Below are 26,601 nucleotides of genomic sequence, written 5' to 3'. Positions count from 1 at the left end.
GCCATGTGCCCGGTACAGTTGAAACCGGGATTCATCTGTGAAGAGCACACTTCTCCAGCGTGCCAGTGGCCATCGAAGGTGAGCATTTGCCCACTGCAATTGTTTACAACGCCAAACTGCTGTCAGGTCAAGACCCTGGTGAGAACGGCGAGCATGCAGATGAGCTTCCCTGAGACGGTTTCAGTTGTGCAAACCCACAGTTTCATAAGCTCTATGGGTGACTGGTCTCAGACGATCCCACAGGTGAAGAAGTGGGATGTGGAGGTCTTGGGCTGGCATGGTTACACGTGGTCTGCGGTTGTGAGGCCGGTTGGACGTACTGCCAAATTCTCTAAAACGACTTTGGAGGCAGCTTATGGTAGAGAAATGAAGATTACATTCTCTGGCAACAGCTCTGGTGGACATTCCTGCAGTGAGTATGACAATTGCACCCTCCCTCAAAACTTGAGACATCTGTGGCATTGTGTTGTGTGAAAATACTGCACATTTTAGAGTGGCCTTTTATTGTCCCCAGTACAAGGTGCACCTGTGTAATGATCATGCTGTCTAATCAGATATGCCCACTAAGGTGGATGGATTATCTTGGCGAAGGAGAAATGCTCACAAACAGGGATGTAAACAAATGTGTGCACAAAATTTGAGAGGAATAAGCTTTTTGTGCTCATGGAACATTTCTGGGATCTTTTATTTCAGCTCATGAAGTATGGGACCGACACTTTACATGTTGCGTTTATATTTCTGTTCCGTATATCTACACATTGTTGGGGATGGATTGGTGTGTGGTTTATATTTCTGTTCCGTATATCTACACATTGTTGGGGATGGATTGGTGTGTGGTGTACGTGGTTGGCTTTTGTCAATTTCATTGGATTCCTCATGTCTAACTCCTTGTTAGAAAACAAAGTTTGTACAACTCGGATGTCAGGTACTCTTTTATTATATGAAGGTACTCTTTTAATATATGAATCCTATTCATTAAAATAGCCAATTTGTATACAATCAATTCACTACATTTTTCAGAGATCAAATGATATTTAAGTAAAATAATGACGCAGGAATGCTAATCTTATCTGTTTCTAACTGCAGAAACGAGTTCAGAACAATCTGGTTAAGTGTGCCTTGAATGGGTGTCGAAATCCTCTTGTGCTTTCTGAGGTAGAACAACCCAAGAGAGAGGGCAATATAGCACAGTCCATTTGGCCCAGCAACGAGGCGAAGAGAGGGCTGGAGGGGGGCTTGACTGTTAAAGAGGAAGAGGTGTTAGGGTTGGGACAGTAAATAATATATAAAGAGGCACAGTGGCTATAAAAAATAGTCTTCCTAAACGTTCCGCTTCAAGGGGTCAATTTTGGGAGATTCAGTAGCTCGGTAATGTGCTGAAGTGATGTCATAAAAAAAAAACGTTTTTACCAGTGGAGATTAACATGGCTGCCCGATATCTCTGTGTGTCTATAGAAAGCTGAGTGGTACCTGAGGCGCCATAAGCAGGAGCTGGAGCTACTGGTGATTGGCAGTGAGAACATGCACGTGGAATTTACAGAGGGGGTGAGTACAGTACATTGATGACAAATGGAAACTTAGCCTCTTATTTGAACTTTGTTGGGCTGTCTCTGATACTTGTGAATGGCTTCCATGACTACTGAAAGGTCAATTGGGGGCGGCATTTCTGGTCCTGTTACTGGAACAAGTCATTTTTGAAACAGGGCACAAAAACGAGAGCCAGCGCTGGGGCCAGATTACTGATTTAGGATCAGTTTTGCTTTTTAGATCACAATTAATACGATTTAATTGAAGGGGAGGGGGGTCTGATCCTAGATCAGCACTCCTACTCTGTGACACTTGTTGATACATACTGTCTGTACGGACAGTAACAGGTGCCTGGTAGTTACACCGTTACGTCCGCAGTACACAGCACCACCTTGAGGCCATGATGGAAAACCATTGGTGCTCCAGCTTTTCATTCATGTACTTTTTGCACTTTAATCCTTCTGGATCTGCATCTATTCCACATAGGTGTAGTATAGATTAGTATATATATTATTATATAAGGAGTGTTGTATATAGTATATACACTGAGTGTACAAAACATTAGGAACATGACATAGACTGACCGGCTGAATCCAGGTGATGGCTATGACCCCTTTTGACGACACTTGTTAAATCCACTTCAAGTCATTTTAGCGGCCCCCCTCTTGACAGTGAAGGTAACAATTAGCAGTTTCACAGGTAATCTCCTGCAATGCTACACATTTTGCCATAGGATGGAGGCAAACGTTTGCACTTTTTAATATGATAACTGATGATCAATGGGCCCCGCCCACATTATGCTAACTACAAGTTTAGATAGCTGGCCACTAGACTAATTTACCAATTGAAAACAATTAAGCTGACATGGGCTAATTGGTGACTACTGATGCACAACCAAATTTCAAAATGGTACCTGGTGTATTCTACTATTTTAACTCTCAGCAGGAAGCTGAGACCCAGACTGAATTCCTAAAAAATATATAGACAGTACCAGTCAAAAGTTTCGACACACCTACTCATTCTAGGGTTTTTCTTTATTTTTACTATTTTCTACATTGTAGAATAATAGTGAAGACATCAAAACTATGAAATAACACATATGGAATCATGTAGTAACCAAAAAAGTGTTAAACATATCAACATACAGTACCAGTCAAAAGTTTGGACACACCTACTCATTCAAGGGTTTTTCTTTATTTTTACTATTTTCTACTTTGTAGAATTATATTGAAGACATCAAAACTAGGAGACATCCCGCTAAGCGTAAACCAGATGGGATGGTGTATTGCTGCAGAATACTGTAGTAGCCATGCTGGTTAAGTGTGCCTTGGATTCTAAATAAATCACCAACAGTGTCACCAGCAAAGCACCCCCACACCATCACACTTCCTCCATGCTTCACGGTGGGAACCACACGTGCAGAGATCATCCGTTCACCTACTCTGCGTCTCACAAAGACATGGCGGTTGGAACCAAAAATTTCAAATTGGATTAATCAGACGAAAGGACAGATTTCCACCAGTCTACTGTCCATTGCTCGTGTTTCTTGGCCCAATCCAGTCTTCTTCTTCTTATTGGTGTCCTTTTGAAGTGGTTTCCTTGCAGCAATTTGACCAGGAAGGCCTGATTCACGCAGTCTCTTCTGAAGAGTTGATGTTGAGATGTGTCTGTTACTTGAACTCTGTGAAGAATTTATTTGGGCTGCAGTTTCTGAGGCTGGTAACTCTAATGAACGTATCCTCTGCAGCAGAGGTAACTCTGGGTCTTCCTTTCCCGTGGCGGTCCTCATGAGAGCTTAGTTTCATCATAGCACTTGATGGTGTTTGCGACTGCACTTGAAGAAACTTTCAAAGTTCTTGACATTTTCCAGATTGACTGATCTTCATTTGTTATTTCATAGTTTAAGTCTTCACTATTATTCTACAATGTAGAAAATACTAAAAATAAAGAACAACCCTTGAATGAGTAGGTGTGTCCAAACTTTTGACAGGTACTGTATATATTGGTGAAATTGGTCTGTGGGCCAACAAAAGGGGGCAGCCCATCCCTGATTCAGACAATTGAGACATCAATCAATCAATCAATCAATCAATTTTATTTTATATAGCCCTTCGTACATCAGATAATATCTCGAAGTGCTGTACAGAAACCCAGCATAAAACCCCAAACAGCTAGAATGCAGGTGTAGAAGCACGGTGGCTAGGAAAAACTCCCTAGAAAGGCCAAAACCTAGGAAGAAACCTAGAGAGGAACCAGGCTATGAGGGGTGGCCAGTCCTCTTCTGGCTGTGCCGGGTGGAGATTATAACAGAACTATGCCAAGATGTTCAAAAATGTTCATAAGTGACAAGCATGGTCAAATAATAATCATGAATAATTTTCAGTTGGCTTTTCATAGCTGATCATTAAGAGTTGAAAAACAACAGGTCTGGGACAGGTGGCGGTTCCATAACCGCAGGCAGAACAGCTGAAACTGGAATAGCAGCAAGGCCAGGCGGACTGGGGACAGCAAGGAGTCACTACGGGCGGCAGTCCCGACGCATGATCCTAGGGCCCAGGTCCTCCGAGAGAAAGAAAGAGAGAAGGAGAAAATTAGAGAGAGCCAAGATTTTCAAAATGTTCATAAATGACAAGCATGGTCAAATAATAATCAGGAATAAATCTCAGTTGGCTTTCATAGCCGATCATTAAGAGTTGAAAACAGCAGGTCTGGGACAGGTAGGGGTTCCATAACCGCAGGCAGAAGAGTTGAAACTGGAATAGCAGCAAGGCCAGGCGGACTGGGGGCAGCAAGGAGTCACCACGGCCGGTAGTCCCGACGTATGGTCCTAGGGCTCAGGTCCTCCGAGAGAAAGAGAGAAGGAGAAAATTAGAGAGAGCCAAGATTTTCAAAATGTTCATAAATGACAAGCATGGTCAAATAATAATCAGGAATAAATCTCAGTTGGCTTTTCAAAGCCGATCATTAAGAGTTGAAAACAGCAGGTCTGGGACAGGTAGGGGTTTCGTAACCGCAGGCAGAAACAGTTGAAACTGGAATAGCAGCAAGGCCGGGCGGACTGGGGACAGCAAGGTGTCAGCATGCCCGGTAGTCCTGACGTATGGTCCTAGGGCTCAGGTTCTCAGAGAGAAAGAGAGAACGAGAGAATTAGAGAGAGCATACTTAAATTCACACAGGACACTGGATAAGACAGGAGAAGTACTCCAGGTATAACCAACTGACCCTAGCCCCCCGACACATAAACTACTGCAGCATAAATACTGGAGACATGGATTGTGTATGTGTCCCATTCAGAGGGTGAATTGGCAAGGCAAAATATTTAAGTGCCTTTGAACGGGGTGTGTCAAGAACTTCAACACTGCAGGGTTTTTCATGCTCAAAAGTTTCCCGTGTGTATCAGGAATGGTCCACCACCCAAAGGACATCCAGCCAACTCGACACAATTGTGGGAAGCATTGTAGTCAACATGGCCCAGTATCCCTGTGGAACTCTTTCGACAACTTGTAGAGTCCATGCCCCGACGAATTGAGACTTTTCTGAGGGCAAAAGGGGGTGCAACTCAATATCAGGAAGGTGTTCCTAATGTTTTGTCCACTCAGTGTAGGTTTACTTACTATGCCTGTAATATGTGGTTGTCTTACCTAGATACCTTAAGATGAGCGCTCTAACTGTAAGTTGCGCCGAACAAGAGCATCCGCTAAATGACTAAAATGTCAAATTCTGATCTGTCCTGGTTTTACCTTGTCTTGTAGCATTACTGGACCAGCACAGGTGGAAGAGAGGATTCAAACAGGTGAGCAAAACCCAGAAATATCCTCTTGGAAATGTTGGCGTGTTCAATAGTTGTCCCATGGAATGTTCTGTATATTAATGAATATCAGATGTGTAGTTCACAAGGACAACACTGTGTCAGATAGATAGTTTAGACTCAAGTGATTCTTTTCACTTATAGACAATAATAAATGAGTGAAAACGGTATTATATCCTGTGTCGTATTTGCCTGTAGTACCTCTGCTTTGTGTGGTATACACCACTGACATCTATGGGATACTTTCAGTATGGCGTGCATCTTGTATAATCTGTTGTGGAAAGAAAAAATAAATACAAATAGTTGCACACTATATATATATTTTTTTTTATATGTATATCTTTTTTTGTATACAAGTAATTTGAATATCCGAATATAGAAGTAGGCGATTCGGCCACATTATTTGAAAAATAAGTATTTCAAATACAAAGACTCAAATACACATGTATTTGTCTGCTAGCTACTTCCGTAGATGTAACATAACAAGACACTGAAGCCCTACCGCAGTCCGAATGATTGTCTCAGCCTTGTTATAAGCATTTACTGTCTGCCTGTTTATGTGGCTCCATGCTCTGTTCTTGCATTCCCCCAGGATCCCCTCTGGTACAGATGGATGGATGGAGTACGTACCCATCTCAGAGAAGAAGAACTTCACTCTGGCCCCACCACAGGAGCTCAGAGAAGGTAGGACATCCTCTGTTCTCGACACCAATGCTTTTCCAACCTCTCCTCGGGGACCACCAGACATTTCACAATTTTGTGGTGAACTAGCAGACCTGAACTAGCACACTTGATCGGTTGACAAATGTGTGCTAGCTCTAGAATAGTTGAAATACATGGAACGGCTTGACTCTGAGGAGAGGTTTATCGGACTCTGCAAATGAAGCAGAATTTAGATTGAACTAACCCATGATGTGATGTGTAAACAACTTGACAGATGAATGTGTTCGAGCATAGATGAGTTAACACTTTGCCCTCATCCTCTGTACTGGTGTGTGTGTGTGTTTGTGTGTTTGTCTGCGTGTGTACCGTAGGAGGGCCCTTGGTGTATGACAGTGTGCAGCTGGTCCAGAACTCAAAGGCCCTGAACGGAACTCAGAGGGTTCTTCTGGATGATGTCATATCTGTGGACGAGTGTGCCGAGCTCACAAACCTGGCCCATGTAAGTCGGCTGCATCTTATATTTGGTATTTTTAGTATTTTATTAGGATCCCCATTAGCTGTTGCGAATGCAGCAGCTACTCTTCCTGGGGTACACATGAAACATGACAAAATACAGAACATTAATAGACAAGAACAGCTCAAGGACAGAACGACATCCAAATATTCACTATCATGAATTGTACTGTGTATAAACGTGCATTTCAATTGATCGCTGTTTAGTGTGTTGTTACAGGTTTACAGTGAACACTATGGGCCGGGTCCCCAGACACATATTAGGCCTAATCCTGGACTGAAAAGCACTTTCAATGGAGTATTCTCCATCAAGTATGTTTTTTAGTCCAGGACGAGGCTTAATCCGTGTCCAGAAAACTGGCCCTTCGTGTACTTTGTGAACACGGCCAGTGTTTGGTACTTGATAAATGCATTTCTAGAATATGAGAGCCAGGGGTTCAGTTCTCTTGTTTGGTCTACAGACTGTCACTATGGCAGGAGACGGATACCGAGGGAAGATGTCTCCTCACACTCCCAATGAGAGGTTTGAGGGAGCCACTGTGCTGAAAACACTGCAGGTAAGCAAAGCGTCTATACATAGACACAATGGAGAAGATTAAATGAACCTCTGTTTGAAACCGCTTGATTCGTATTGCCCTTTTCACATAACAATCTCTCAGTATTGCTCTTGTCTCAAAGTTATCAAAAGTCACTCTTTCAGTACCTTAGTAGGCAACTACATCATATTTTTGGTTCCTTATAAGCAGGGATGCAAATTAAAATACCCTGCTAGCCTGAGGCTAGTATTTTTCAGACTGGGCTAGTAGAAGTTGCAGTCTACTAGCCCGGCTGGCCACTGCCGTTCTATCCTTGGAAACATGCTGGGGGAATATTTAACCATACTGTGTGTTACCCTGCAGTACGGCTACGAGGGCCGTGTCCCATTGAGGAGCGCTCGTCTGTTCTATGATGCCAGTGAGAGGGCCAGACGCATCATCGAGTCCTACTTCCTGCTCAACTCAACGCTCCACTTCTCCTACACACACCTGGTGTGCCGGACCGCAATCAAAGGTGAGCCAAGTCACCAGTTTACTTCCTGAATTGACTTCATTTAAATGGAGTTATGGTATCATTATATCATTATCAACCTTTCCTTATAGTGTCATACAAAATTGAGCATTATGTGACTTTGAGAGTTTGAGCATGTAGGTTTAGTCAAATTTGGTTTAGTTTGCCTCTTTGTTGCTTTAGTAAAGTTCATCTCTGTTTTGTGCTGTTTTGGGGTTAATAAAGTTGGTCTCTGTTTGGGTTTAATATAAGCTTTATGTCTGTTTGGTATAGGGCAACAGGACCATAGAAATGACCTGAGCCATCCCATCCACGCTGACAACTGTCTGTTAGACCCAGAGGCCAACGAGTGCTGGAAAGAACCACCAGCCTACACCTACAGAGACTACAGGTTACCACCTAGCTCCGGTCCTTCATTTTTCCGTGATGAATATATATTTCAATGTAGTTACGAAGCAGCTTAGGGCACAAGCTCTGGTCCATGGCTACGCTGCCTCCTAACAACATTGAAACATATTTGCGCTATCAATGGCACCATATTATTACCGTTACCTAGTGTTAAATAGTCATGGCTAGAACACATTTTCAATGGTTCTCATTGTGTCCTAAGTGCTCTGCTGTACCTGAATGGAGACTTTGAGGGAGGGGAGTTCATCTTCACAGAAATGGACGCCAAAACAGTCACAGTGAGTCCTCTCCTGAGAAGGGAAATCTTCTTTTTTTTGGAAGAGTGAAGTGATCAAAATGTCGCATATCATTGTTATTGCCCGTCTTTTCGGACGTTTTTTATTAGTCTTACCCTTTCTTCGTACATTTGCATGGCACTTTTCTGTCGTTTGGAGCGTCGTCTAAATAAAGTTGGAATTTCCCACGTCCAATGTGATCCCGTTTCCACCACGACAGTCAGGTACTGACCCTGGTCTCCCCCCTCCTCCGTCCCCTCCTCCCCTAGGCACAGGTGAAGCCAAAGTGTGGTCGTATGGTGGGGTTCTCGTCTGGCGGAGAGAACCCCCATGGAGTGAGGGCTGTCACCAGGGGGCAGAGGTGTGCAGTGGCCCTGTGGTTCACCCTGGACCCCCTCTTCAGAGAACTGGTAAACACTACAGCCATGGCCCTATCATAATGTCTTCTATGATTATGTCTTTCATAGAGACACATGTATAGAGTATAGTACATCATGTTATGTACAAGATGTTTATAATGGCTATTGATTTAGGAATATATTTATTGCTATTTAGTTAGGAAGATGATTATTTCGGGAAGATGTTTATATCACGATACATAACTCCTCCTCTCTTTTCTCCCTCTCTCTTTCTCCTCTAGGAGCGCCTGCAGGCAGATGAGGTGATGCAGGCACTGGACAACCAGAGCAGCCAATCACAGTGGGACACAAGCCTCAACATCAACCCCAAAGACGAGCTGTAGTAGTCCGCCGGCGCCCAAGCCCAGCACCCCCCAAATCTTTATATCTATCTATTTATTTAATGAAGTTTGGATCAGAACAATTTTATTTTTGTACTGTTTGAAGTGCAAGGTTATATAGTTGTGTGTGTTGTCGTCGTGGCTTTTAGTCTGTTGTTGTGATTCTTTTTCTTCTTCTGTACATACCAGTACTTGAGTTCACGTTTGGGTCTTTGTTTTTCTTTCCATTGACTCTCTCTCTCTGTTGGGGTGAAACCCAGTCATTGTGCCTCACACTTTATAAGGTCCAGTTCACTTTGTGATGACTTTATAAGGACCAGTTCACTTTGTGATGACTTAAAATGCTCAGTTCCCTTTGTGATGACTTTGTGTAGTGTGCGGGTTTGCACACAAGGTTGTTGCAATACAGACCTGTCATACGTATGTACAGTTCTTACTGCACTGTGAACAAGCGACAGAGAAGAACAGCAGTTGACATTGTCGTTTCTCTGTTATAGAAAAAAGAAACGGGCTGTTTATAACGTTTAAAACATGCACTCATAAAACCATCGGTAGTGGGATTATCTCTTTCGGGCGGTGTAAACACAGTTAATATGTTTCATCTATTTAGTCATTGAAACATTGGCTGGAATATATACATTCACCGCGAGAAAGAGGTCAGGCATTTCTTTACAAACAGGGAGCTATAATCCCTTTTAGTGACTGACAATAATGATTGAACTGGTCTGTCACTATTTTATTGTGCACTTTCTTCTTGTTTGTAGTGTGAGAAAGAGACACCGTCTTCATGACTCACGTTCCCTCCCTAGCTCTGGTCCATGGCGTTAGCAAGCCTTGGACCAGAGCTAATGCCTCCCGTCAATTGTAATCAAACGCAGAGCAAGATAACTGTTTACAAGTTAGCTGACACACGGGCATGGAGTGTGTGTTTTTTTGTTGTGTGTTTTATGTGTCTGTTTTAAAGATAGACAGCTGCTATTGCAATTGTCGGCATTTGATATTAGAAGCTTTTTAATAAAAGATGTCATTTATTCCTGTTTAAAGGAATTCTTATAGGTGTCCTTTCCTTTCGAAACTTCCTCATTTCATGGGTCAAAATAGACAGACAGGCACACACACTGTTAAAATACAATGGAAAGAAAGTGCCTTGTGTACTATGATATTTCAATGATACAATTGCTAACTATACGTAACTTATCCATTTTAAGTTAGATTAGTGTTTTAATCTTATCTTTTGAGAGGGAGGATGGCCACTGACTAATATTTAAATATAAATTGCTGTAGCACAAACAAATTGTTGTATCCATCTCTTTTGTTGTTAATGTGTACTTATAAATTAAAAAGACAATATTTCATAAAATAACTTAAACCGTGTCCTTTATTATTTGGGAATGTGTACATTGTTTAACATTTGGGAACACATTGTCTATTGGTTCAGTTGTAACCAACATTTCATGAAGTGGTTTTACAAAAATGTATTTGAAAATCTATACATGAATACGACTATAACGAAATGGATCTTAAATATCAAGATAAACATAGAGGTGAATTATTTATAGTACTGACTGTTCCAACTCCGATTTTTCTCATTACAAATGATATATACAGTATCAAACCATCTTTCCTTTTAAATCTCTTAGCATCTATAGTCAGTGCATTGTCTCAAATCAGATAGCCGCGGGAAGTAGGGGTGCTGAGGGTGCTGCAGCACCCACTGAGGAATCGGGAAAAAATGCAATATTAATAAATTATTTTACATTTGTTTAGAAGAAGAAGAGAAAAATCTCACAAAAGTAGTGCACTGGGCCTTTTACTAGTCCTGTATTAGCGGACCGATACAGCCGTCTGTAGCGCAGGCACACAAAAAAAAACTTTGCAGCACCCCCACTCTCAAACATCTTGAATGAAGCCTTAGAATGACGCCCTCTGACGGAAGATAATGTGGTCAGTGTAGATGCCACTACTACAAAGGACCTAACTTAAGATAGATTTAAGGATAAACCTAAAAACACTCAGTGACAAACGATTTATAAAGGCATTATGGTAACTGGCAATATGGCTTCCCACACCCAGACTACCTACTAGCACTGCAGGCATTGGTGAGCTCAATGTTTTCTAGTAGGCTAGGTTAAAGTGCATCAGCAACAGAGAGGAGGCTGTTGACTATGTAGAAAACAAGTGCCAGTAGGCCTATAATCACATTCTGTATAAATATTTGTTGTCACACAGCTATTGAACCAGTCACCTTGGTTATAATCATTCATTTGATGAAATAATCTCTTTATGTACTGTACACAGTGAGCACAGGATAGATCCCCGACGGCTGATCAATTCGGGACCCTTAGGAGTTGTGCATGTTTTATGAAGTAACGTGGAAGAAAACAGAACTTCGGAGGTCCTAAACGGATCATCTGTGACAAATGAAAAGGTAGAGAATAAAACCCTTCTCTCAACAGTGCTGATCCCATCTAAAGATTCACTTTCAGTAAAAATGCCTCATTTAAAGTTGTATGCTAGTTGATACTGGAACAGAGCCTAGATTTCTTTGGTGATTCCCCTCTCCCTCAGGCCTCGCCCACACTGAGATTTCGTTTTTTCGGGTGGAGACGATGCTTTTTCAATGGGAGTCATCCAATGCAGGATGAATGACAACGGAGCTGATTGTCCCCCCAAAAAAGTATTTTTTCCTTGTGAAATCCTTGTGAAAAAGTGAAGATTAGTTGTACTTTTATAGAGCAAATATTGACAACTAAGTCGTATACAATTTCATCCGTGTTCATGTGTCTCTGTGTACCCGTACCCTTAGCTTTGCCCAGATCTCGATTATTTCCTCTCGAGGTATGATGTTGCGAATGGTGGGTTCAGAAGCGGTACGCCAGGTGCTCAGTGAAGCGGAAAGGCTTGGTCTCGTTGACGGTGCACAGGAGGTCCTGCATGCGCCGGGCGCGCCGCTCCTCAAACACCAGCCTGCGGGAACGCTCTCTGGCCGCCTGCTGCTCCGCCCGCTTCTCTGCCCGCTTCCTCTTCAGCCACCTGAGGAGAGAGAGAGAGAGAACCGGACAAATTATTTGAAAGATCTTGAGTGTCCAGACCAGGGCTATCCAACCCGGTTCCTGAAGTGCTACCCTGCTATAGGTTTTAACTCCAACCCCAGTTGTAACTAACATGATTCAGCTTATCAACCAGCTAATTATTAGAATCAGGAGCGCTAGATTAGGGTTGGAGCGAAAAAACCTACAGGATGGTAGCTCTCCAGGAACAGGTTTGGAAAGCCATGGTCCAGACTATCTCCAAGGCCCTTCGACAGTAAACAGACATTCACCAAGCCGAGTAGGGACTCACAGTTTGAAGGCTCGTTCACACTCTTCTCGGTTGTGCAGGTAGAATCCACTCTCCTCCTCCAGCCTCTTCATCTCCTCCAGCTGTCTGTCTCTCTGCTGTTGTTCGTGTTTCCTCTGCAGCCACGACTTAAAGGCCTCGTCTGGGTCACTGTGCTCCCTCTGAGGGAGGCAGGACACAGGGAAAAATCTAGTCAAAATGGCTTTCATTCACTATCCTACTTTCTTGGACTGGCTTTTCACAAGCTTTCTGGTGCAGTATATTCTATGATTGCACTAAAGACTATAGCAGTTTGGCATACAGATACCCAATAACAACTTTTTCATTTCTTTATAATACATATCAGAAAATAACTTCCTTCCCTTTATTTATTAAATTATTTAAGCAAATAGCATGTACATTTAGCTGGAAGCACTGATTTCTGCAAAGTACTACTACAGTACAATTACAGTACTACTACAGCCTGTGCTTGTCGCCCTCTAGTGGCCTGTGCGTACCCTGCCATTACTTCTCTCCATCTCCTGGGCTCTGTAGATCCTCTTCTCCTCCTGCAACTGCTCCCTCTTCCTCACCAGCCATGCCCGGAACGCCAGCTCGTTCTCCTGACGCTTCTGCTCATCCTCCTCCCTCTTCCTCTGCTCCTCCTGAGAGAAGGGGCAGGGGGAGAGAGAGAGAGAGAGAGAGAGAGAGAGAGAGAGGTCGGGGAGATAAAGAGAGAGGGGGGGGAAGGAGGATCATGTAAAAGCAGAAGAGGGAGAGGTAGAAAGAGTTACACAGGAAAACAGACAAGGGAATTTATCTTTCATGATAAGCATTGGGACTTCCTGTGCTCCCCACCTCTCTGGCGAGCCTCTCTCTCCTCTCCTGTATTTTGTTCAGTAGCTCCTTCTGTTGGGGCGAGAGAGTGAAGGTGGCCTGCTGGGTAGGGGTACTGTTGGCCGACTGCACCCTGCGCTTGGTGCCCCTCCCCCCGCTGCCCCTCTGGCTGTGACTGGCCGAGTTGGGCCGGTTCCTGGGCTGGGCCGGAGGTCTGGGGGCGCGGTGGTGCTCGAACCCTATGGACATAGTGCTAGAGATGGGACGCAGCGGGGAGGATGTGGGGGTCTTATTCGGGCTCAGGTCACTTGGACGGGAGGACGAGCGTGTGTTGTCGCTGGGGAAGCTCGCTAAAGGTGGCAGCATCAGGCCGCGGCTCTCTACCTCCTTCAGGCTAACAAGGTCAAACTTGCCATCTTTCTCCACCAGGACTTTTCCCTCTTTCCCCGGTCCACTCTGGCCAGCCTCTCCACCTCCACCACGACCCCCATCCTTGATCCCCTGCCCTCCTCCTTCCCCTTCCCATGGGGTGATCTTCAGCTCAGAGAGCTTCCCTGACACCTCACTCTCTACCAACATTTCCTTGCCGCTGGCCGTGCTGCTCACCTGCTCTACCACCCCCGTCTTTTGGGGGGTGCTGCTGTCTTTCTCGTACTCCAGCGGCGCCACCACCAAATCCACCAGCGTTTCTTTGAAGTGAAGGCGTCGGCGCCGAGTCAAGTCCGGCGCTTCCTGGTCCTGCAGCTGCCGATTGGCTAACTGGATCTTCTCCAGGATGTACTTCTTCTCCTCTTCCGGTTGGTCTTCCAGCACCGGAGGGGGCGGTGCTACTGGGGATCCACCCTTATGTGGACTGTCTCGGTCGGAGTCGAACTCCAAAGGTTCCATAGGCGAGGGCCACCTCTCCTCCTCCTCCGCCTTCTCTGACTCGCTCGCCCACTTCTCCTCCTTCAGGCTTTTCTTGTCCTCCTCCCTCCCTCGCTTCTTCTCTTCCTCCTTCCCCTCCTCCTTCAGCTCCTTGTCTATTTCGGCCTCGATGTCCTCGTAGTCAGGTTCCTGTTGAGGAGGAGTGACGGAGTTCTATTCACCTGAGTCTCTCAGCAGACAGTGTGTCAGCAAACGATATGTTAATGAGGTACTTTGATACTTTGTGGGAGACATGACGACTGTGTGTATGTGTGTGCGGTTATCAATGTACCCAGTCCAGGGCCCTATAGCTGTGGCACAATGAAAGTGTCTGGATGTGTGTCAGTGGGTTGGATTTCACACACAGACACTGAGATGCAGGCACACGGTAACGTGACACCACAAACTGTGGGCGCATTTGAGCAGATCACTTTTGTCAAGTTGGTGACCATTGTTGGTCACCGCCTTCCAAAGTGTGTTGTATTATGGGGATAAAAATAGTCAGATTTGCGCTTACATGACGACTGTGTGAGCTTTATAAAAGATCAAAAGTCATGACATTTGGACTGCAAATTTATTTCTGCAGTTGCTCTTCACCAACTTCATCCTGAGGCCATTACCGGCATTGTGGGAGGCTCTATTGTCAACCACTCATTAGGGTGTTTTTGTTTGACTCACGTGATCATGACCAAAGACCTGACTAAAACAGGAACCAACTTTGCCTTCATTCACGTATAATTGAATGTGATATTTGAGGCTCTCTTTCACCAATTGATAGTACAATGTACACAACTATATTTACAGTTTGTGAGTGTGTGATATGGGGGTTGGAGACATGTTTACTTCGACATTACAAAGAAAAACGTTTATAAACACTGGCAACACTGCCATGTTGCACTGAGCCTTGCTGTTGGAAAACCACATCAGTGTCCGACTTGCGGCTGTCCCAGATGCACTTTCCCCGACTTCACTCCTTAACTTTTGTTTACAGTCGGTTGCTTTCGCCTTACTACTCAAAAGATCCCTGTGACATTTTCACAGGAAGTGGGCAAGTCGGGCGACCCAGCAGCTCACTGACCTACTTGGCCGTCGCTCCTGAGGTGCATTCAGTTCACTTGAACGTTTGTTACGTTGCAGAACGGTTTGTACTGAACGACACGTTTCCCCAAAACGTTGTTGTACGTTCTTGAATAGACTTTGAGGTACGTTTGCTCCCATTTAGTGGGTGTGGCAAGGTGTGGCTTGAAGCAATGAGTGACACAGTATTTAAAAGGCAGTGGCTATGCTGACAGCGTTGCCCAACCCACAATCCAACCCCTCCCCTCAATGTTCAACTGGACGTTCAGTACAGCACCGTTTCAGTTCAGTGGAACGTTCCAGAACATAAAAACGTACTGAACGCAGCCCTGGGTCCTCACTGATCAGCTAATCCCCGCTGACCTACCTGGCCGTCGCTCCTCCCCTCCTCGCTTATCAGCCAATCCCTCTGACCTACCTGGTCGACGCTCCACCCGTCCTCGCTGATCAGCCAATCCACACTGACCTACCTGGCCATCGTTCGTCCCCTCCTCACTGATCAGCCAATCCAGGTCCTTCTCAAAGTCGTCCTCATACTCCTCCTGGGTCCTAGTGCTCGTTGGCACCAGACTCATCTTCTCCAAAGGAATAGCATGAAGAACAATACAAGATCAACCGGAGCATTGTATATGCAGGGCCATTTGTGATGATAGCCCCAACATTATACTTCCAAGGGTATACATAAGTCCATTGTATTTAAATTCACACCAGTTCAGGGAAGTTTGCGCATTGACAATCACTCATAAAACTAAAATAGAATAGAATTCCCGACTGTTTACGCACACATCACAAGCATACAAATTCTGAACACTCACAGATCATCAGTCACGCAATATTATAGTGGACCTGTATTCACGACTCCGTGGCCCTCCCATGGCCAAATGACGCATAGCGCAGGATAAACACTTCAACCTGTGACAGGTGCAGTTGTTTGCATTACTTTTATTATGGGATCGTATTGTGAAATAGGCTAACTTGTCTTAACTGTTATTGGAGTTACTGGCAGATTTATTGCAGCTTGTAGAATCTTACTGATACAACAGGACAGCATGATGTGACAGACACAGACATAGCCTGGTTTCTAGGCTCCAATACAAGAGGAAACATAGATGCCTAACACGATGATGTAACATTAGAATAGGCTACTATTTCCACAAACAATAACCTACACACTTTATTATAAGGCACAAGTCTGAAATAATTAGAAGTACCGTTACCCAAACATCGAAATAAACTCACCACTACCAGATACTTGTGCGTCTCCTTTTTACTCCAAATAAAAATAAAATAATATGTATTATATCCTCTTATATGGGAACTCGTTATTCGTTTTAATGGCCTACATTTTCGTGATAGAGCCGGCCGGAGCACCTGTCCAGATAATCTCCTGTGCGTGTCCCTCTCCCCTGCTCTACTAAAGGGTTTAATAGTCCTGTTGTCATAGAGACCTACAACACGCACATGCGTAAAACAGTCTCTCACACTCGCGCAAACACACACTTCTTCATCTCACTGCACACAGACACATCTATCAATCTATCAAACTGGCAGTCATGAGTACTGGGAAGAATTTTATAGACTAGTGTACGCTACATTCTAAATATGTGCTCTAAAATGGTATTATGAACATGTTATTATAAGGAATTAAGTGCACGACTTGTCCTTGTGTTGTTTGAAATAGTGACATAAATAAATGAAGACTTACGTGGCATATTTTACGTCATGCTTTAATAATATGTGAATAATAATATGTGACAATTATTATTTTCAAGGACTATCTTGCCAAAGAGCGGATAAGCAGAGAAGAAAGGGGTATCTTATCACGTTCTGGATAATAACGACACGCCTACAGAAAAGCACTGGCTTGTGGGTCTTGCTGTTTGCTGTAATTTACTATCAATAAAACAAACCTGCAAAGACTCTTCGAGAACTCCATTTCCCCTGCCTCCTCGCTCGGTTCAAACCAAGGACACACCCCCGGACCTTAGCGTGCCTGTACGGCTGTCTACTTGTGATTGTAGTTTTCAGTTTTGCTAGATGGATGTCAACAAACACATTTTACATGGAGAGGACAGCTAGACCATTTACAAATAATGGCGACCATCGTTCTTTATTCCATGAACAGAACGGCGCAAACCACTGCGAGACTATGTTTTTTTCCGTATTCAACGCGAGCTTCCATAGTGGACTCGCGCATATCTTTCTTCCATAACACTTCGGTCCGCAGGTTAACTCCGCTTCCGGGAGCGAGATGGGTTCCCAAAGCTACTGGAGCGCGGTTCATGTCCAACGGGACTGCAGGCAATACGGCAACTGGGCGAACCAGGAGAGGCGCACTGCTGGTTGCTGGAGCAGTGGTGGGTTTTGTGGCCAGCGCTAGTCACTTTCAGCGGGCTGAAATGGCAACCATGATCCCCAAAACCGAGGAAACGAAGATATCGGAGAAATGCAAGAAGTTCATGTCTCCGCCGTGTACCGACGTCAAAGTGCTGCAGCAGAAGAAAGAGGAAATGTGCACGAGGATGGAGATGCTGATCATGGAGACTCAGGCGGAGTTCTGCAGAGCGCTCGAGGAGGTGGACGGCGGAAAGTTCAAAGTGGACAAGTGGGAACGGAAAGAAGGCAAGTATCCCTCCCTTTGGCACGTGCCATTTGGTAAACACAGCCAGTACCAACGCGCGTGGATAGTCCGTTAGGAACCCCAACCTAAGCCCAGAGCATCTTACCTATAGGCCAACGTAGACCTACACTATAAGACCAAAAGTATGTGGACACCTGCTCATCTAACATCTCATTCCAAAATCATGGAATGATTTGCTGCTTTAACAACCTCCACTCTTTAATAGATGTTTGAACATTGCTGCGGGAACATGCATCCATTCAGTCACAAGAGCGTTAGTGAGGTCAGGCACTGATGTTGGGGAATTAGGCCTTGCTCGCAGACTGCGTTCCAATTCATCCCAAAGGTGTTCGATGGGGTTGAGGTCAGGGCTCTGCATGCCAGTCAAGTTCTTCGACGCCTATCTCGACAAAACGTTTTTTTGTATGGACCTTGCTTTGTACACAGGGGCATTGTCATGCTGAAACAGGAAAGAGCCTTCCCCAAACTGTTGCCACAAAGTTGGACACAGAACTGTCTAGAATGTCATTGCATGCTGTAGTGTTAAGATTTCCCTTCACTGGAATAAAGAGGCCTAGCCGGAACCATGAAAAACAACCCAGGCCATTATACCTCCTCCACCAAACTTTACAGTTGGCACTATGCATTGGGGCAGGTAGCGTTCAGGCATCCGACAAAACCTAGATTAATCCGCCGGAATGCCAGATGGTGAAGTGTGATTCACTGCTCCAGAGTCCAATGGTGGCGAGCTTTACGCCACTCCAGCCGACGCTTGGCATTGCGTACAGTGATCTTATGTTTGTGTGCGGCTGCCCGGCCATGGAAACCCATTTCATGAAGCTCCCGACGAACAGTTTCTTGTGCCGACTGCTAGAATTTTAGCAGTCGTTCAATCTTCTTGGCGTAACAGTTGGGATAATGGGACAATTCTGAGTACGACACATTTTTCACCCCTGGATTGAGGTACGTTTTTCCGAGCCATAGTTTGTGCCTTCTCCGTGGTGTCTTAATCTAATCAGGAAGCCTGTCCGACCCCAGTGCAGCTGTAAACTAAGGTCGGAATCTATTCTGGCTAATCCAAAGGTTATCCACCCTGGCCTTGATTTTAAACTGAGCCCAACATCTACAGTAGCACCTTGCAACATTCGGCACCCATACCATTGTCTCACTGTCTGTTTTGTATAGCATTATTAAGGTGCTTTTAGTGTTTGGCTCTTTCTTTACTGTCTTAACATCTTGTGTCTGTATCAGGTGGCGGGGGCATCAGCTGTGTGCTGCAGGATGGGAAGGTGTTTGAGAAGGCGGGGGTCAACGTGTCCGTGGTGTTTGGGAACCTGACCGAGGAGGCCGCCAAGCAGATGCGCAGCAGAGGGAAGGTCCTCAAAGGCAAAGATGGTGAGTGGCAGCCCTAGGTTCATATCAACCTCATTCATTTCAGCAATACTTTATGTTGTCTTGCAGTACAGTGTGTTACCTCATGCTACATGTGTCACTCAAGACCAGAAATAGCCATTCATGCCATTCCGACAACCTAATGTGTTCAAGGATCCTTGAGTCAGACTATGGTTGAGATGTATATATTATTATATTATTGTATTGTTATGTTTACTCCTAGGCATCCTGCCATTCTGTGCCATGGGCGTGAGCTCAGTCATCCACCCCAAGAACCCCCACATTCCCACAGTGCACTTCAACTACAGATACTTTGAGATAGAAGAAGAAGATGGTGAGTGTCAGGCTGTGACGTCATACCATTCACGTGTTGGAGCTGAGATAATGAATGATGGCTCTTGTCTTCTCGTGTGTGTGTGTCTGTCCCAGGCACTAAACAGTGGTGGTTTGGTGGCGGTACAGACCTGACTCCTACCTATGTCAATAAGGAGGATGGTGCTCACTTCCACAACAGTCTGAAGGAGGCCTGTGAAAAACATCACCCCAAGTACTACCCCGACTTCAAAAAGTGGTACGACCCATATCGGTGACTCCATACAACATGTGGTAATGACTGGGTGGGTGGGTGACTACACTGGGTGGGTCTCTACTGTTCAACGGGGATAAGGAGTTTCTCGTCATTATCTTCAGCTGCTGAATGGCCATTTGTTCAGAGCTAGTGAATGACATTGTGTCAATGAACGGGAGGGTAAGCGAGTCTGGATACTGTACATGGATGTGTGTCCCCGTGTTACTTTAATGGCTAGGTTCCTATAAGCTGTTTGCGTTTTACACATTGACACAGTGGTCATCCCCCCCCAGATTGACATCTTGATCTTGATTATCTTGATATCTCAAACATACAGTAGTTGTATTTTTAAAGAACATTGGGTTACATTTTCATTGAGCGTAATCATATCTAATAACTAACTCTGTGTTTAGTCATTGAAACCAGTAGCTCAACATTTCTACCGTGTTTAAAATACCTGTAAAAGTACTGCATTGTACTATTTATGCTGCAATTATGGAAATGAACATTGGTAACACTTGAATTAAACCCTGCTGGTATAAAACCATGAGTATAACAAGTTATAAAGCAATAGACAGTACCAGCGGGCAGGTATAATTCAATTGTTTCCATAACCTGCAACATTGTTTTGTCCTCAAGCTTAGTTTAATTCAAAGCACTCCTGCTGCCTGCAGGTGTGACCGGTACTTCTACATCCGCCATCGTGGCGAGACACGGGGCATCGGTGGCATCTTCTTTGACGACCTGGACTCTCCCAGCCAGGAGGAGGCGTTCAGCTTCGTTAGGAGCTGTGCCCAGACCGTGGTGCCCTGTTACCTGCCCATCGTCTACAAACACCTCAATGACCCCTTCAGCCCAGAGGAGAAGGACTGGCAGCAGGTGCGGAGAGGCAGGTGGGTACAAATGAGAGGGTGTGGGTGTACCTCGGGCTGTGGCGGTCATGACGTTTTGTGATTGTCAAGCAAATAACTGCCGGTCTCAAGGTAATTGACCGTTAATTAACATAAACACATTTAGCATCTTCTGGCTTCCACGCATAACCTACAAGCCACTGATACAGACCTTTTGGAACGTCTAATAAATCCATAACCTGCACTGTCACGATAAATCCATTATGTATTTTAGACACGTCTAAAGAAACATGATATGAAGAAAATGTAGTCTTATTTCAGAAGATCAGAATGGTATACTCCTTGTCCTTATGTTAGGCCCTGACCTGGCTCTGCAATATGGCTGTGGGCTATACTAGTTAATTTAGCAGAGCAGATTTGCTTAGAATTCCATAGCATTGTTTTATATTATTTTATAGCATGAAGAATAAAATTGAACATACCTGAATAAAATAGAAAGGATGTTTTCTCCAAAGGATTTCTGAGGAAGTGCGCACATGCCGCTGTTCTGTGAGCGGTTAACAAAGAAACAGGTCTTCCTATACGCTTAATTTAGTTATTTATGCAACTTTAGTTGTGATCAAAGAATATAGCCCAAGGTTAGAATGTATTAAAAAAAATTAAAGCTGCATGATGTGACTCTGATTATTTGAAAAAAGTTGCATGAAAGGCATGAGCTCTGCTTTGTTTTTTGCGCAGGCTGCACACATTTCATCAGTCTGTCATTCACAATTTGACATGCACTTGCTAATACGTCGAATTTCCCTGCGGCATCCCCTTTGTGTAGCCGTAATGTACCCTAAAGAAATCCATGCCTTTTGTGGCCGTTGTGCCCTTGGGCTGAATATAATAATTATAATTCCCTTCTCCCGGCTGCGTGCTCCGAAGCACCTCACTCAGATGGCTCAATTCTTATTAGCCAATGCCCGTCACGTGATCGGGTATTTCTCACAGGCTACAAGTGAAGACAAACACGTTGGGGATGCAACTGTGCTCATCCTTATCCAATTCCAAGGTGCACATTGAAGATATTGGAAGAACTGTCCACATGTACTTTGTCAGCCAACAAGATGAATGTGCCTAACCAACAGCAAAAGCACTAGCCTATCAACTTTTGTACTATGGGGGATAGTAGATTGACATAAGCTGCCTATGTCATTCTACTATCCACCATAGTACAAAAGTTGACCTATTCTGTGTGAGAAATAAATATTCCAAACATAGCCTGGGACAGTTGTGGGATGCGATAGATCCCAAATTAATACAACCACTAGCATCAAAAAAATGTTTTTAAGCAATGAGGCTGACACAACATATCAGAACTTTTTTAGCTTAAAATGTTGATCAACTATTAGACTATTCACATAAGCGCAGGAATGTGCACACGGCAGCGCGATTATTCACATAAGCGCGAATATTCCAAAATGCAATCAATTAGCGGGAAAACACCATTCTCAAACGTGACCACAAATGCGATCATGCATGTCGTGCTTTTATTATAAAAGTGCATTTTTATGGTGAAAAATTATATTCCCCAAACGGGAAACTCACACGCTGTGCATGTTTGACAGTTAGGCGCTACACCTGTTGTAAAACTGATTGTGCTTAATTTTAAGACGTTATTTGGCCTTTTTAGTTGTGATACAAACCTTATCAAAACATATAGACATATGGACCAGGCTACATGAGGTGTGCAACTTCAAAACGCATGCGCTGTTTCTAGCACACAAGCATCATTCACAAGTGATAATAAAGTATATAATTCATAAGCCACCCATCAGACTGTTCTTGATATAATCTTGTCTTTACATACATTATTTTGTGTATATGTGAGAAATTTGTTTGAATTAGAATGGACCATTATCATGCACCCACCTCGAAATGGGAGGGGAAAAAAACATGTCATCTATGCACTTAAATTGCAAATGGAGGACGCATTTCCCGTGGGTCCTTTTCATGCCAGCCAGGTAGGCTATACTCCTGTTGTAAAGACAAGCAATGTGCTTAATGTTAGGAAAGTTGAGAAATAAATATAGTAGGACTAGCCAATAGAAAGCTGATGGGATCCTCTTTTTAGTAGAGGCCATCACTCTGTTTTCTATCGCAATTTCAAAGCCTATAGAAACATTTCCCGAGTGGCGCAGCGGTCTAAGGCACTGCATCTTTGCTAGAGGCATCACTACAGACCCTGGTTCGATCTGGGGCTGTATCACAACCGGCCGTGATTGGGAGTCCCATAGGGCGGCGCACCATTGGCCCAGCGTCGTTAGGGTTTGGCCGGGGTAGGCCGTCATTGTAAATAAGAATTTGTTCTTAACTGACTTGCCTAGTTAATAAATAAAAAAGCTCATGAGGTGTTTGATTAAATTTGCATTGATGTCAGAGTGATTAGAGGGACAATAGAGTGCTGAGTACCAGGCAGTTAGCAAGTTTAGTAGGGTACTAATGACCATCAGCAGCCATGGTCATTAGTGACTAAAACGATCACTTGGAATTTGACTGGCAACGTGTCGGTAATACGGTCACCATAACAGCCCTAGGTGTACCTACATGCTTGTGCATGTGTAATAACAGTTTGGTTCTGTGTCTGTGCTTGTGTCCCATTAAGCCTTTGGTGTGTGTGTTTTCAGGTATGTGGAATTTAACCTGGTGTATGACAGAGGGGTGAAGTTTGGACTGGCCACCCCAGGCTCCAGGATCGAGAGCATCCTCATGTCCCTGCCCCTCACAGCCAAGTGAGTACTGTGGGGAAAAGTGAGAGATTATTGGGACGCAACCTTGGACCAGTGAAGACTGTGTGTGTAGTACTGCGTACGGCCTGTGTGTGTGTGTAGTACTGCGTACGGCGTGTGTGTGTGTGTAGTACTGCGTACGGCCTGTGTGTGTGTGTGTGTGTGTGTGTGTAGTACTGCGTACGGCCTATGTGTGTGTGTGTGTGTGTAGTACTGCGTACGGCCTATGTGTGTGTGTGTGTGTGTAGTACTGCGTACGGCCTATGTGTGTGTGTGTGTGTAGTACTGCGTACGGCCTATGTGTGTGTGTGTGTGTGTAGTACTGCGTACGGCCTGTGTGTGTGTAGTACTGCGTACGGCCTGTGTGTGTGTAGTACTGCGTACGGCCTGTGTGTGTATAGTACTGCGTACGGCCTGTGTGTGTGTAGTACTGCGTACGGCCTGTGTGTGTGTAGTACTGCGTACGGCCTGTGTGTGTGTAGTACTGCGTACGGCCTGTGTGTGTGTAGTACTGCGTACGGCCTGTGTGTTTGTGTGTGTAGTACTGCGTACGGCCTGTGTGTTTGTGTGTGTAGTACTGCGTACGGCCTGTGTGTTTGTGTGTGTAGTACTGCGTACGGCCTGTGTGTTTGTGTGTAGTACTGCGTACGGCCTGTGTGTTTGTGTGTGTAGTACTGCGTACGGCCTGTGTGTGTAGTACTGCGTACGGCCTGTGTGTGTAGTACTGCGTACGGCCTGTGTGTGTAGTACTGCGTACGGCCTGTGTGTGTAGTACTGCGTACGGCCTGTGTGTGTAGTACTGCGTACGGCCTGTGTGTGTAGTACTGCGTACGGCCTGTGTGTGTAGTACTGCGTACGGCCTGTGTGTGTAGTACTGCGTACGGCCTGTGTGTGTAGTACTGCGTACGGCCTGTGTGTGTAGTACTGCGTACGGCCTGTGTGTGTAGTACTGCGTACGGCCTGTGTGTGTAGTACTGCGTACGGCCTGTGTGTGTAGTACTGCGTACGGCCTGTGTGTGTAGTACTGCGTACGGCCTCTGTGTGTGTGTGTAGTACTGCGTACGGCCTCTGTGTGTGTGTGTAGTACTGCGTCACGGTGTGGGTGTGTGTGTAGTACTGCGTACGGCCTGTGTGTGTGTGGTACCGCGTACGGCCTGTGTGTGTGTGGTACCGCGTACGGCCTGTGTGTGTGTGGTACCGCGTACGGCCTGTGTGTGTGTAGTACCGCGTACGGTGTGTGTGTGTGTAGTACCGCGTACGGCCTGTGTGTGTGTGTGTTGTACTGCGTACGGCCTGTGTGTAGTGCTGCGTACGGCTTGTGTGTAGTACTGCGTACGGCCTGTGTGTAGTGCTGCACTGCGTAAGGCCTGTGTGTGTGTGTAGTACTGCGTACGGCCTGTGTGCGTAGTACTGCGTACGGCCTGTGTGCGTAGTACTGCGTACGGCCTGTGCGTAGTACTGCGTACGGCCTGTGTGTGTGTGTGTGTAGTTCTGCGTACAGCACTGCGTGTGTGTGTAGTACTGCGTACAGCCTGTTTGTGTGTGTAGTACGTGTGTGTGTAGTACTGCATACAGCCTGTATCGAAGTGAATGCTCTAGAGCTTATTCAGAAGGCTTCTAATATGTTCAGGTAGAAATGTGTAGAGTGGAACTGAATTGACTGTCACACAGAATAGGGAGTCATGTCACCTCTGGTGTTATACCTGAGTCATAGCAACTTGTTTGGAGAGTGAAACGCTAATAACTTCTAAATGATCAAAGTGCTAGCGGGAAATGAGAGCTGGCTGCTTCCATTGCATCCCAAATAGCACGCTATTCCCTACATAGTGCTCTACATTTCTGTAATGACCTTAGTGATCACTGTTTTACAGCCTGTGTTCGTGGGGCGGCAGGTAACCTAGTGGTTAGAACGTTGGGCCAGTAACTGAAAGGTTGCTAGATTAAATCCCCGAGCTGACGAGGTAAAAATCTGTCGTTCTGCCCCTGAACAAGGCAGTTAACCCACTGTTCCTCGGCCGTCATTGTAAATAAGAATTTGTTCTTATTGCCTAGTTAAATAAAACAATTGAGCAGAGCCCTGTGGAACACACACTGTGCATGACCGAGCTGCACCACAGCATCAACCAGAGCCCTGTGGAGTCATCTAAAGTCAGCTGTGTACATTACATTTCTATATGCACTCACTGAAATAGCCCCAGACGCCTCATTCATGCTGACTCTCTTCACAGGTGGGAGTACATGCATGAACCTCCTAAAGGTTCCCAGGAGGCCAATACGCTGGAGGTGTTACGAAACCCCAAGGAGTGGGTCTGAAATGGCCGTTACCATGGAGATACCAACCTGACTCAGCCTTCAGAACAGGAGCCTCCATGAGCTGTTGACTGGAACAGGCGTCCGTCGCTTTGTCGTTGGCCAACTCGCCGCTGATGCGATTAGCTAGTTGTTACTGGAAAATGCACACTTGCTTTTGCTGTCTGTTATTGCTTGATATAATATTGTCTGTCAGATAAGCCTTAACACTACCATTTAACATTTTTATCCAGAGTGACTTACAGGAGCAATTGGGGCTAAGTGCCTTGTTCCAGGGCACAGACTGATTTTTCACCTAGTCGGCTTGGGGGTTTCGAACTAGTGACCTTTTCGGTAACTGGCCCAACGCTCCCCCTTTGCCTTCTGCCCAACGGCCTGCATTGCTTTAACTTGCCTGCTTCAGATACATGCTGTGTACCAACTGGTCTAGACTGGCTTGCTCTGCTAGTATCTGTTTCTCTCTGGTCTCCAACGCAACCCAGGGTTGTGTTCACCAGGCAAGGCACTTTGAAAGAGAATTCATGTTTCAAACCGACCCAGGACACAAAGGGAAAGTGGACTGAACCACTCAGGGTATGTGATAAGCCATTGATGTAAAATATAATTAAAGATGTTATATCCTAGCATGTCTAGCACTTTGTACATGTCATACTACATTTATAAATTAAATTGAGAGGGGATCAGCATCACCTGGGATTCTCTGGTCTCAAACCCAGTACCTCATCTACTGCGCTAGACAGGGGGGGAATGCACCAGTTTTCATAGGTCAGTTATAAATGTGATTGTTTGGCAACCTGTGTTTTTAATGCCCTCCATTCACCTCAAAGGCATTTTTCTATTTGACTCACCTGTAAACTCCACTCACTATGCTCTCTGATCTTATCAATTAAGCCAGACTACTTCCTGAATGTTGACACGGTCAAGGCTTTAGAGAAATAGTCTTTCACAAAATGTTAAGGTTTAAACAGCCG

The 26,601-nt window shown here is 44.9% G+C and overlaps 3 protein-coding genes across 5 annotated transcripts in view; 2 read left to right on the top strand and 1 right to left on the bottom strand.

The window, feature by feature from the left end:
- Positions 1-10,343, top strand: part of LOC129811050 (prolyl 3-hydroxylase 2-like) — a 112,067-nt gene extending 101,724 nt beyond the window's left edge. Inside the window, exons 6-15 of the mRNA XM_055862163.1 lie at positions 1,456-1,545; positions 5,280-5,320; positions 5,928-6,019; positions 6,370-6,497; positions 6,973-7,068; positions 7,411-7,561; positions 7,832-7,949; positions 8,169-8,244; positions 8,511-8,651; positions 8,882-10,343. Of these exons, the coding sequence (XP_055718138.1) occupies positions 1,456-1,545; positions 5,280-5,320; positions 5,928-6,019; positions 6,370-6,497; positions 6,973-7,068; positions 7,411-7,561; positions 7,832-7,949; positions 8,169-8,244; positions 8,511-8,651; positions 8,882-8,983 (1,035 nt within the window). The 3' untranslated portion in view covers positions 8,984-10,343. The remainder of the gene's footprint in view (positions 1-1,455; positions 1,546-5,279; positions 5,321-5,927; positions 6,020-6,369; positions 6,498-6,972; positions 7,069-7,410; positions 7,562-7,831; positions 7,950-8,168; positions 8,245-8,510; positions 8,652-8,881) is intronic.
- Positions 10,341-16,988, bottom strand: ccdc181 (coiled-coil domain containing 181). 3 transcript variants are annotated; one of them, XM_055862169.1, is made up of 6 exons: positions 16,358-16,988; positions 15,589-15,693; positions 13,157-14,191; positions 12,817-12,963; positions 12,323-12,480; positions 10,341-12,013 (listed from the first exon to the last, which is right to left on the bottom strand). In XM_055862169.1, exons 2-6 carry the CDS (start codon positions 15,691-15,693, stop codon positions 11,842-11,844), a joined length of 1,617 nt encoding a protein of 538 aa, XP_055718144.1. In that variant the 5' UTR covers positions 16,358-16,988; the 3' UTR covers positions 10,341-11,841. The 3 variants fall into 3 exon arrangements, with proteins under 3 accessions (XP_055718144.1, XP_055718143.1, XP_055718145.1); XM_055862168.1 differs by having other exon boundaries at positions 16,462-16,988; XM_055862170.1 differs by having other exon boundaries at positions 15,589-16,988.
- Positions 16,989-17,107: 119 nt separating this feature from the next.
- Positions 17,108-26,253, top strand: LOC129811054 (oxygen-dependent coproporphyrinogen-III oxidase, mitochondrial-like). Its single transcript, XM_055862171.1, has 7 exons — positions 17,108-17,740; positions 18,990-19,133; positions 19,354-19,464; positions 19,560-19,701; positions 20,373-20,591; positions 23,219-23,323; positions 25,549-26,253. The coding sequence occupies exons 1-7, from the start codon at positions 17,212-17,214 to the stop codon at positions 25,631-25,633; spliced, it is 1,335 nt and encodes a 444-aa protein (XP_055718146.1). The 5' UTR covers positions 17,108-17,211; the 3' UTR covers positions 25,634-26,253.
- The last annotated feature ends 348 nt before the right edge of the window (positions 26,254-26,601 follow it).

This window comes from Salvelinus fontinalis, chromosome 14 (genome assembly GCF_029448725.1).
Source record: "Salvelinus fontinalis isolate EN_2023a chromosome 14, ASM2944872v1, whole genome shotgun sequence".
NCBI lineage: Eukaryota > Metazoa > Chordata > Actinopteri > Salmoniformes > Salmonidae > Salvelinus > Salvelinus fontinalis.
The sequence above is the reverse complement of the archived record's forward strand: the minus strand, read 5'-3'. Positions and strand labels throughout refer to the sequence as shown.

Coding starts and splice junctions, on each gene's coding strand:
- ccdc181 (XM_055862168.1), bottom strand. CDS start 16,560: ATGACAACAGGACTATTAAACCCTTTAGTAGAGCAGGGGAGAGGGACA. Junction 15,694..16,461: donor GCCGGCTCTATCACGAAAAT/GTAGGCCATTAA, acceptor CCTTTGGAGAAG/ATGAGTCTGGTGCCAACGAG. Junction 12,964..13,156: donor GAGAGAGGCTCGCCAGAGAG/GTGGGGAGCACA, acceptor CCCTTCTCTCAG/GAGGAGCAGAGGAAGAGGGA.
- LOC129811054 (XM_055862171.1), top strand. CDS start 17,212: ATGGCGACCATCGTTCTTTATTCCATGAACAGAACGGCGCAAACCACT. Junction 17,741..18,989: donor CAAGTGGGAACGGAAAGAAG/GCAAGTATCCCT, acceptor TGTCTGTATCAG/GTGGCGGGGGCATCAGCTGT. Junction 19,465..19,559: donor TGAGATAGAAGAAGAAGATG/GTGAGTGTCAGG, acceptor TGTCTGTCCCAG/GCACTAAACAGTGGTGGTTT.